Source organism: Mytilus galloprovincialis, chromosome 14 (assembly GCF_965363235.1).
Source record: "Mytilus galloprovincialis chromosome 14, xbMytGall1.hap1.1, whole genome shotgun sequence".
Classification (NCBI taxonomy): domain Eukaryota; kingdom Metazoa; phylum Mollusca; class Bivalvia; order Mytilida; family Mytilidae; genus Mytilus; species Mytilus galloprovincialis.
The window spans coordinates 62,052,019-62,064,317 of NC_134851.1; the positions used below are offsets into that span (position 1 = coordinate 62,052,019).

The 12,299-nt window shown below is 32.4% G+C and overlaps 2 protein-coding genes across 5 annotated transcripts in view; one reads left to right on the top strand and one right to left on the bottom strand.

Moving 5' to 3' along the window:
* The window catches only part of LOC143058004 (islet cell autoantigen 1-like), a 47,421-nt gene that overhangs the window by 24,032 nt on the left and 11,090 nt on the right, over positions 1-12,299 (top strand). The window lies entirely within an intron of this gene.
* On the bottom strand, positions 1,052-6,539 carry LOC143058002 (E3 ubiquitin-protein ligase TRIM56-like). 3 transcript variants are annotated; one of them, XM_076231464.1, is made up of 2 exons: positions 6,398-6,539; positions 1,052-3,198 (listed from the first exon to the last, which is right to left on the bottom strand). In XM_076231464.1, exon 2 carries the CDS (start codon positions 3,194-3,196, stop codon positions 1,154-1,156), a length of 2,043 nt encoding a protein of 680 aa, XP_076087579.1. In that variant the 5' UTR covers positions 3,197-3,198; positions 6,398-6,539; the 3' UTR covers positions 1,052-1,153. The 3 variants fall into 3 exon arrangements, with proteins under 3 accessions (XP_076087579.1, XP_076087581.1, XP_076087580.1); XM_076231466.1 differs by lacking the exon at positions 6,398-6,539 and adding an exon at positions 4,529-4,618; XM_076231465.1 differs by lacking the exon at positions 6,398-6,539 and adding an exon at positions 4,412-4,508.

The window sequence follows — 12,299 nt, forward strand, 5'->3', positions numbered from 1 at the left end:
GTTTGTTGAAGGGTAGGTGTACTTTTATAATATCAACGTCAAAAAAGACAAAGTAAATTTAATAAAAAAAAGGTATGTAGACCTCTCTTAGGCCAAATAAAAAAGTATGTGTGGTTCCAGTTACATCTGAAAAAAAGTTAGGGTAGGTAGGTAGGGATTTTTTTTTATTTTATGTTTTTTTTACCTTGAGTCTATGGGAGCAACATTCTGACTTTAACAGTGCTTAATGAAAAATGACAATAAAATCTTTAGGGTAGGCTATTTTAAAGCCGAAAAAGTAGGGATGGTAGGGTTACTGGAACCACACATATATTTTTATTTGGCCTTATGATTTGTTAAAGGGTTGATTAACTTTCAAAATAGATATAGGAAGATGTGGTGTGATAATGTCTGGATTTAAGGGCATACAATACAGTTACAGGGGAGGTAATGATATTGCTGACGTAAAATGTTATTTTCATGAAGTCAACTTTTTTTAAGATTTGAAACTTATAGCAAACCAAAAGTATAGTTCTGTCTAAAACATGGTTGATTGGTTGATAAATAAATTGGTTTTGTGACACGATGATCAATTGAGGGGAAGGAAATCTGACTTGCTTCTGAAAACCTAGCGTTTGGTTGATAATGACCTTGCCACATGTCTTCTATTGACCTTGTAAGATCACAAGGCGCCACATGCACACTGATTAAATTTCAAGATGGCTGAGTATTAATACATCCAGCACAGTTACATGGGTTCTCTTCAAAATCGGTTCATATACTGGAAAAGAGAAGTCCATGTCACCATATTTTAATAGCACTGTAAACCTTTGAGATCTTAAACCATGAATATCATAACCAGAAATAACTTTAAATTTGAAACCAACACATATATTTTGAATTGTTTTGTGGTGAGGGAATTTGACAACTATTGAATGAAACCTCTTGACATTTACCTCTTAAGCACAAGGACTTAGGGAGAAAACTCCTTAAAATATTCTTTTGCCACAAGTTGACTTAGAATGTCAATTGATTCTGTTTAGTTGGCTACATATATACTCTGAAGCAAATCTTTGATAAAGAAATTTTAATTGCACTAGTACATGAAAGAAAGAGAGTGTCAGATTGATTAAACTAAATTCTAGATGCTGTTTTCATATTAGTTCTTTAAAAATCAAATATATCGGAAGACGCGAACTTTGCCTAGAGCTTCTGTGACTAGAAAATGTCCATTTTTAGTGATAGCTAAACCCATAGGGTGCCAGAGTCCATCGCTTTTAGTCAGAAGATATTTACAGAAGGAACCATCAGGTAGAAGAACGTGAATACGATGGTTCTGGTTGTCGGCCACGAAAATATACCCGTAATCATCACAACAGATACCGTAGGGTTGAAGTATTTGATCTTGTTTTGTGCCGTAACTTCCATATTTTGCAAGGAATTTTCCGCTTGAACTGAAGATTTTGATATTTGGCGCTGCTGTGTCTGTTACTAAGATATTATCGTTATTGGTAACGGCCACACAATATGGATCTACCAGAACTTTCGAACCTTTGTTATCTACTGCTTCAATTTTCTTTAAAAGTTCCCCTGTTTTGGGATCGTGAACTGTTAATTGCAGTGTGCCACAATCTACAACTATGATATGACCTTTACTATTAGTAGTTATGCCCCTTGGATGCTTGAAATGACCAGAAATAGATGAAAGATATTGACCAGCAGCATCAAAGATTTTAACTTCATTCGTTTCATAATCCGTCACTGCAATATTTCCATTTTTAAGAACAGTTGCATCGAAAGGTGATCCTAACTTATCATCTGGTTTTCCAATGAATTCCAAAGTGAGGTTGCCGTTCTTGTCAAAGACTTTGACCTTTTTGTTGTCCCTGTCAACTGTGACCACCTCATCACTCTGTGTAATAGAAACTCCAGTTGGCCAGACATCTTTGAAATCGTTACTTCCTTCAGCATCGAATGTTTTAACGACCTCTGGTGAATTCTTCAATGGTGGTAACATAGTGGTCACAGTCAATTGACCATTTTCAAGAGCAGACGCAGCCTCTTTTTGACTAACAGGAACATGCTCAAGTAGAAGTTTTCCAAAGAGAAGTTTGATATTTTGTTCCATGTTTGTTCCTGTGGAGAACACCATTTTTAGTTTCTGAGTAATTCCATCAATTTGCATATTAGCAAGTTGTGTAAGACGGAAAGTTATTTGCCGATGTAAAGCTAGGATCTCATCGCTACGTCCATGATGAAGTAGATATTGAAGATATGTCGCATTATCCTGCAAAGATTTACCAGCGATTTCAAGGTTATTGCTTTTTGTTTCAAGGTCAGCCAATTCCGCTTCACATTTTTGAGAAATGTTTGCAAGCATTTCAGATTTGTAATTGTCAATTATTTGATGTAAAGTATTTGACTGGGCTTCTAAATTTTCTGTAAGTTTTTGTTTGCTCTCTTTCAAAGAATTCTCGTAAGATTTTAAATATTTCACATAGTCAGCAATGCTTGGAATACGACCTTGGATGCCCTCTAGTAATCCATAAATATGACGTTTATAGCGAGGCAAGGCGTCGTCAAATTTGATACTCTTATGACTATCATGCTCCTCATTTTTACATTGAGGACAAATCAAAATTTCACAGATTTCACAAAAAAAGTCCAATCGATCGTCGTGTTTGGTACATGGTTGTACTTGATGTGAACGCATGTCATGATCGTAGAGGCCATTTTGAATTTGTTTGAATGGTATGACACTGTGGTTACGGGTTATTTTTGTTCGACGGTGGGCATCGGAACAATTGCTACACATATCGTCATTACAGTCTAAACATAAATATTCAGCTGATGTCTTTTTCCCATCAAATGAGCAATAATCACACTTTCGTTCTTTTGGATGTTTGTATTCATGAATATTCAGTAAATTAAACAAGAATGGATTTTCAGGAAATGTAGTGGCTCCCTCTCCTGGAATTCCTATAAATGATTGACATATAGGGCACTGTAATCGATCAATAGAATTTTCTTGATTTGTCGTGACTGGTGCATCATCGGAGATTTCCTCAATGCAATTCTTACAGAATGTATGTAAACAAGGGAGAATCCTGGGATCCTGATAAATCTGGTTACATTTGGAACACCTCAGGAATTTTGATTCGATTAATTCAGCAAGAGTTACCTCCTCTTTTCCATTCATTGTTGTTGCTGTGGTCATCCCTGAAAAAAGTAATAGATGTTAAAATGATTTATTATATACTTAGTAGTAAATACAGATAAATTGTATGTGTAATACAATCAATGGCAAGCGTGCTGTATCAGCCACCCGTGATGATATCGATATCAGCATGGTTGCAAAAGATTTATCACACCTTTAATCTGTATGACGTTATCGATTGCAGTCACTGTTGCAAAGCTTTATCAAAACCCTAATCTGTATGACGTCATGTCAAACCTATAGTCTATATGACGTCATTTCAATCCTCCTTATCTGTATGACGTCATGTCACATAAAAAACATCTACTTGAGATATATGTATATAATAAAGTGTATATGATATGGCTTTTTCAATATCACACACCGTATCAACCCTCAACCAATATAATCCCTTGAGCAGAGCTCTTGGGATTATATTGGTGTCTCGGGTTGATATAGATGCGATATTGAAAAAGCCATATGTTATTCTCTATATGTATTGAAATTACATGTAAAGTAAAATCACAAAAATACTAAAATGCAAGGAAAGTTGAATATGGAAAGTCCTTTAGCATAATCAACAGCTAAAACACTTCAAATGAATGTATAACAACTGTCATATTACTGACTTAGTATAGGCATTTTCATGTGATTGTGTGATTAAAATTCTTACATATAAAAAAGAAGTGAAATTTATTTTTATGCCCCACCTACGATAGTAGAGGGGCATTATGTTTTCTGGTCTGTGCCTCCGTTCGTTCGTCCGTTCGTTCGTTCGTCCGACTTTAGGTTAAAGTTTTTGGTCAAGGTAGTTTTTGATGAAGTTGAAGTCCAATCCACTTGAAACTTAGTACACATGTTCCCCATGATATGATCTTTCTAATTTTAATGCCAAATTATAGTTTTGACCCCAATTTCATGGTCAACTGAACATAGAAAATGAAAGTGCAAAGTTCAGGTTAAAGTTTTTGGTCAAGCTAGTTTTTGATGAAGTTAGAGTCACAACTACTTGAAACTTAGTACACATGTTCCCTCTGATATGATCTTTCTAATTTTAATTCGAAATTAAAGTTTTGACCCCAATTTCACGGTCCACTGAACATGGAAAATTATAGTGCGAGTGGGGCATCCGTGTACTATGGACACATTCTTGTTAGCTATAATCATAAAATGAATGAATTGAGTAAAACATTAATTACTTACTTACTACATTGTATTAATAAAAGAGAACTTTACCTTTAAAGATCTAGATGGAATAATATCTGTATTAATTTTACAAAAGCAATATTTCCTAATGTTAATACATTCACTCCACTGCAGGGTGAAAAATTATAAATTTAAATACTTGTTTACCTAAATACCCAATTTTCCAGATGATTTTTCACGTTTTCACATGTACATGAATTTAAAAAATGAAACACATCATTCCAGTAGCTAGGGACAACAAACTTTCTATAAAAAATTCTGTATTAAATATTGATAGAGCAGATTAAATTGATTAATCACTTAAAACATATTTTATCATGATAATCGCTGGATTGATGACAGAAAAAAGGAAAATTACATATTGATTTTCATTTACCTGATTACCCAAGTGAGAGAAGTTAAATTAAGCAATTAGTGCAAAAAGGTGACATTGATTTGGTATTAGACTTTAATTAAAGGTTTAAACTTCAAATCTGTCAATTTTATTGAAAGCAACTTTCATTTTAAGACTTTAATTAAATTAAAAAAATATTGATATTCTTTTAGAACTTAACAAAGTTAGTATTTTAATAGAAAATACTGAAGAGTATTTTAATAGAAAATACTGAAGTACTACAGTAAAGTATATTTGCTTGACCTATATGGGTTTAGTTGGCATATATATACAGTCATTATTTTATTTTATTAATATGATTTAAATTAAAATACACTTTTAAATTTTGCTGGAATTGATTTTATAGGGTGTTATCATGTTTTGAGTCCACAATTGATTTGTAAAATTAAAATCAAATTTCATATGGTTTTTACACTCATTTAGTTTTTCAATTTTGCTCTAAACTAAAGTGCTAATGTATCTCCACAAGAGACCAAAATGACACAGAAATTAACAACTATAGGTCAACGTATGGCCTTCAACCCCTTCTTGTTATTAACATAAATATATCAATTTTATGGCATCGGTAATAGAAAGCTAACCGGTCATTAGAACTTTAACAGGACTAGGCTATTTGTCATTATTTGGCCTGGAATTACACCTACGAAGACAGCCACTTCCCCTTATTTACCCCTCCTTTACAAGTCGCATATCAATTTTCTATGCTAACAATAAATTAGAAATTTAAACACCACTGTATTTGCTTATTATATTATAACGGAAGGTCAGTACATAATTGGGTGTGAATTTGTTTAAACATTGTTTAACTAAGCTATATACAGTCCACTATATAACAGATATATTATGGTAATTCTGCAACAGTTTACACTAAGACACTTTAATTGAAAATCCTAATCCTTGCCTTTATATGAGGCCAGTTGGATTAAAAGGTTTAAAAGGAAAATCAAAAGAAAGGAAATTTTGATATTGTGTCCGACACTTTTCTCATATACTTTTATAGTACAATAGTCCTTTTTTTTCTTTGAAAACTTTTCAAAGTACAAAATTTGTGCTCGAAACGTCAAATCCAATTTCTTTATTTGCTGAGTACAATGAATACATATGAATGAAATTGAAGTGCAGTTAAAGGACAAAAACTAGAGTCAAAATTAGTTCAAAATTTTCAGTTTTATGGTTTTGATATAGCTATATAGATGATAAACCCTGTGTGTGAACTAACTACAACATGGATATCTGATTTTAAACATTTTGTAGGAACAAAGTAATACAATTTTTTCAGAAAGCACATGTAAAATAAGTGTGAAAATTGCTTTATTTTTAGTCTGAAATTCTAAAAACTTTAAATTGAGCAAAGACTTGGTCTTATGTCAAGAGAGAATCATGAAACTTTTAAATAAATTCATTTTGGAATACAAAAATGTAAAGGCAAATGCTTACATTATTGGCATATTCAAATTTTGACAGCATTAAAAAAAAAATTCATTTACTTCATTTATTATACATGTTATATGAAGTAGTTTATCAATGAATGAAATATAGAAATACAGTTTAAAAAGATAAAACTATTAAATCTTGACTTATAATATTTTTATAATCAATAAAAAAAAACAGATTTATCTTACCCCAAATAAATGTTTTTTGGAATCCTTAAAAAATATATGACTGTTATCTCTACGTTGTTATGTGGCCTGTTTTTAACATCTCCAGGTAAGAACTGACAGGTAGAAATAATTTTACCTTTCAAAAACTTATAATCATAACGTGCCTATAGCTTATATCGTAAAAGTATTTTAAAGGGATCAGCGTTTTAATTCTTTCAATTATTTAGCTTGAAATGTTAAATATCTATGCCTCAGTAATTTGAGCTTTCTTTTTACATGTATTTAAATGGATGATTGTGAATTAAAATAAAAAATTAAATATTGGAAATGATGTAAAGGATATGTTCTTTAAAAAAAATTGTGTAAATAGTTTAAATTTAAATCTGTGGATTTGTGTTAAATTGCTAAATGGATAGGATAACGATAAAAAATATATAAAAATTCATTGACCATTTTCTTCTTTTATGTAAGATTTATGTCTGATTTCGTACTTATACATACATGACATCATAGAAAAACAAAGGATGTTGGGTATCCATCCATGACCCAAAATCAATACATTCACAACAACAACAGACAAACAAAAAGCAAAGGAACAGTACTTTAATCGCTGTTCTATATCGTCAAACTTCAGCATGGAGAAAATAAACTCTCACCTCACTGCAAGTAAGACAGGCCCTATAGCACTGGGATTTTTATACAATAGAAACCAATTCTGATAAATGTTCCTAACTATTTAAAGTCTTTTATTTTAGATTCTTTTTAAATAACTTCAGGATTTTATTTGATTGATGGATTGGTTGGTGTTTAACACCCATCTCAAAACTTGTTATTTTGTGGCTGTCGGTTGAGGAAGCCAGAATCAAATTTCAGTAGGTAAACTGACAATTCTAGTCAATCAAGATTGTAGTCTATTTCACCAGCCGTGTGAGGGATTTACAGCCTTGAGTGTTGACAGGCTAGGGACACAGTAGTTTAATATTTAGTCCACTAAGCCACTGAGGCCCTCATTGTAATACATGTGTTGGCCAAATGGGCATTTGTAATAAAATTGGGATTTGGAGATCTCTGAATTTTCCATCCCTCATAGCTACAACAGCCCTGAACTTTAATATAAAACCTATATTATACATGTGTGAAAAACTGGTTTTTTCCGATAGTGTTATCTCAACCAATGGGTAATAAAGATACCAATCTGTCAAAATGTAGTCTCTTAAGTTAACAGTTTATTTACCTTAGTACATATTAGGGGATTTAATATCCAGGCTGATATTGACAAATGTAAAATTTACAGCCGATTAAATAGAAATATTGAAGAAAACTTCACAATTTTGTAAGATTTTTTCCCCACAATGAGGTACGGTTAAGGGTAAAGATATAATATATTTTTAGATAGCATAACCCAGTTTTACTTTAAATTCAGAAATTATTGCTTGGATTTGTTATTGTGATTTTTTTTTGAGACTAGATTGAGATTTGAATTTTTGCGATATTGACAAAAATCATGTCTAATTTTTATAAAAAAAATCAAAATGTGAGATTTACAACCTGTCGCATTTTTAGCTCACCTGTCCCGAAGGGACAAGTGAGCTTATGCCATCACTTGGCGTCCGTCGTTTGTCGTCTGTCGTCGTCTGTCGTCGTAAACTATTTCAAGAATCTTCTCCTCTGAAACTACTGGGCCAAATACTTTCAAACTTTAACTGAATGTTCCTTAGGGTATCTAATTTATAAATTGTATCCGAAGTTTTGATCTATCAACAAACATGGTCACCATTGCTAAAAATAGAACATAGGGGTCAAATGCAGTTTTTGGCTTATAACTCAAAAACCAAAGCATTTAGAGCAAATCTGACAGGGGTAATATTGTTTATCAGGTCAAGATCTATCTGCCCTGAAATTTTCAGATGAATCAGACAACCTGTTGTTGGGTTGCTGCCCCTGAATTGGTAATTTTAAGGAAATTTTGCTGTTTTTGGTTATTATCTTGAATATTATAATAGATAGAGATAAACTGTAAACAGGAAAATGTTCAGCAAAGTAAGATTTACAAATAAGTCAACATGACAGAAATGGTCAGTTGACCCCTTTAGGAGTTATTGCCCTTTATAGTCAATTTTTAACCATTTTTCGTAAATCTTAGTAATCTTTTACAAAAATCTTCTCCTCTGAAACTACTGGGCCAAATACTTCCAAACTTTAATTGAATGTTCCTTAGGGTATCTAGTTTGTAAATTGTATCCGAAGTTATGATCTATCAACAAACATGGTCGCCATTGCTAAAATTAGAACATAGGGGTCAAATGCAGTTTTTTGGCTTATAACTCAAAACCAAAGCATTTAGAGCAAATCTGACATGGGGTAAAATTGTTTATCAGGTCAACATCTATCTGCCCTGAAATTTTCAGATGAATCAGACAACCTGTTGTTGGGTTGCTGCCCCTGAATTGGTAATTTTAAGGAAATTTTGCTGTTTTTGGTTATTATCTTGAATATCATTATAGATAGAGATAAACTGTAAACAGGAATAATGTTCAGCAAAGTAAGATTTACAAATAAGTCAACATGACGGAAATGGTCAGTTGACCCCTTTAGGAGTTATTGCCCTTTATAGTCAATTTTTAACCATTTTTCGTAAATCTTAGTAATCTTTTACAAAAATCTTCTCCTCTGAAACTACTGGGCCAAATACTTCCAAACTTTAACTGAATGTTCCTTAGGGTATCTAGTTTGTAAATTGTATCCGAAGTTGTGATCTATCAACAAACATGGTCGCCATTGCTAAAAATAGAACATAAGGGTCAAATGCAGTTTTTGGCTTATAACTCAAAAACCAATGCATTTAGAGCAAATCTGACAGGGATAATATTGTTTATCAGGTCAACATCTATCTGCCCTGAAATTTTCAGATGAATCAGACAACCTGTTGTTGGGTTACTGCCCCTGAATTGGTAATTTTAAAGAAATTTTGCTGTTTTTGGTTATTATCCTGAATATTATTATAGATAGAGATAAACTGTAAACAGCAATAATGTTCAGCAAAGTAAGATTTACAAATAAGTCAACATGGCCGAAATGGTCAGTTGACCCCTTTAGGAGTTATTGCCCTTTATAGTCCATTTTTAACCATTTTTCTTAAATCTTGGTAATCTTTTACAAAAATCTTCTCCTCTGAAACTACTGGGCCAAATACTTCCAAACTTTAACTGAATGTTCCTTAGGGTATCTAGTTTGTAAATTGTATCCGAAGTTGTGATCTATCAACAAACATGGTCGCCATTGCTAAAAATAGAACATAAGGGTCAAATGCAGTTTTTGGCTTATAACTCAAAAACCAATGCATTTAGAGCAAATCTGACAGGGATAATATTGTTTATCAGGTCAACATCTATCTGCCCTGAAATTTTCAGATGAATCAGACAACCTGTTGTTGGGTTACTGCCCCTGAATTGGTAATTTTAAAGAAATTTTGCTGTTTTTGGTTATTATCCTGAATATTATTATAGATAGAGATAAACTGTAAACAGCAATAATGTTCAGCAAAGTAAGATTTACAAATAAGTCAACATGGCCGAAATGGTCAGTTGACCCCTTTAGGAGTTATTGCCCTTTATAGTCCATTTTTAACCATTTTTCGTAAATCTTAGTAATCTTTTACAAAAATCTTCTCCTCTGAAACTACTGGGCCAAATACTTCCAAACTTTAACTGAATGTTCCTTAGGGTATCTAGTTTGTAAATTGTATCCGAAGTTATGATCTATCAACAAACATGGTCGCCATTGCTAAAAATAGAACATAGGGGTCAAATGCAGTTTTTGGCTTATAACTCAAAAACCAAAGCATTTAGAGCAAATATGACGTGGGTAATATTGTTTATCAGGTCAAGATCTATCTGCCCTGAAATTTTCAGATGAATCAGACAACCTGTTGTTGAGTTGCTGCCCCTTAATTGATAATTTTAAGGAAATTTTGCTGTTTTTGTTTGTTATCTTGAATATAATTATAGATAGAAATAAACTGTAAACAGCAATAATGTTCAGCAAAGTAAGATTTACAAATAAGTCAACATGACGGAAATGGTCAGTTGACCCCTTTAGGAGTTATTGCCCTTTATAGTCAATTTTTAACCATTTTTCGTAAATCTTAGTAATCTTTTACAAAAATCTTCTCCTCTGAAACTACTGGGCCAAATACTTCCAAACTTTAACTGAATGTTCCTTAGGGTATCTAGTTTGTAAATTGTATCCGAAGTTGTGATCTATCAACAAACATGGTCGCCATTGCTAAAAATAGAACATAAGGGTCAAATGCAGTTTTTGGCTTATAACTCAAAAACCAATGCATTTAGAGCAAATCTGACAGGGATAATATTGTTTATCAGGTCAACATCTATCTGCCCTGAAATTTTCAGATGAATCAGACAACCTGTTGTTGGGTTACTGCCCCTGAATTGGTAATTTTAAAGAAATTTTGCTGTTTTTGGTTATTATCCTGAATATTATTATAGATAGAGATAAACTGTAAACAGCAATAATGTTCAGCAAAGTAAGATTTACAAATAAGTCAACATGGCCGAAATGGTCAGTTGACCCCTTTAGGAGTTATTGCCCTTTATAGTCCATTTTTAACCATTTTTCTTAAATCTTGGTAATCTTTTACAAAAATCTTCTCCTCTGAAACTACTGGGCCAAATACTTCCAAACTTTAACTGAATGTTCCTTAGGGTATCTAGTTTGTAAATTGTATCCGAAGTTATGATCTATCAACAAACATGGTCGCCATTGCTAAAAATAGAACATAGGGGTCAAATGCAGTTTTTGGCTTATAACTCAAAAACCAAAGCATTTAGAGCAAATATGACGTGGGTAATATTGTTTATCAGGTCAAGATCTATCTGCCCTGAAATTTTCAGATGAATCAGACAACCTGTTGTTGAGTTGCTGCCCCTTAATTGATAATTTTAAGGAAATTTTGCTGTTTTTGTTTGTTATCTTGAATATAATTATAGATAGAAATAAACTGTAAACAGCAATAATGTTCAGCAAAGTAAGATTTACAAATAAGTCAACATGACGGAAATGGTCAGTTGACCCCTTTAGGAGTTATTGCCCTTTATAGTCAATTTTTAACCATTTTTCGTAAATCTTAGTAATCTTTTACAAAAATCTTCTCCTCTGAAACTACTGGGCCAAATACTTCCAAACTTTAACTGAATGTTCCTTAGGGTATCTAGTTTGTAAATTGTATCCGAAGTTATGATCTATCAACAAACATGGTTGCCATTGCTAAAAATAGAACATAGGGGTCAAATGCAGTTTTTGGCTTATAACTCAAAAACCAAAGCATTTAGAGCAAATCTGACGTTGGGTAATATTGTTTATCAGGTCAAGATCTATCTGCCCTGAAATTTTCAGATGAATCAGACAACCTGTTGTTGGGTTGCTGCCCCTTAATTGATAATTTTAAGGAAATTTTGCTGTTTTTGTTTGTTATCTTGAATATAATTATAGATAGAAATAAACTGTAAACAGCAATAATGTTCAGCAAAGTAAGATCTTCAATTAAGTCAATTTGACCAAAATTGACTATTGACCCCTTAAGGAGTTATTGCCCTTTAAAGACTTTTTTCACAATTTGTTCATCATGTTGACTTACTTTAAAAAATCTTCTCCTTTGAAACTGCTGTATCAATTTCAGCCAAAATTAGGCTAAATGAGTTTCAGAGTATCTAGTATAAATTTTATATTTTATTTCCTTGTATGTCAAGAAACATAGCTCCTATGGCTAAAATAGAACATAGGAGAAAATGATTATTTTTTTTGGCTTTTGAAGAAAATAGGACGATCCAAAAAAAACATTTAAATAAATTGAAAAGCCAAAATAATCATTGATGAGAGATTTAACCAAAAGAATTAAGGTGAG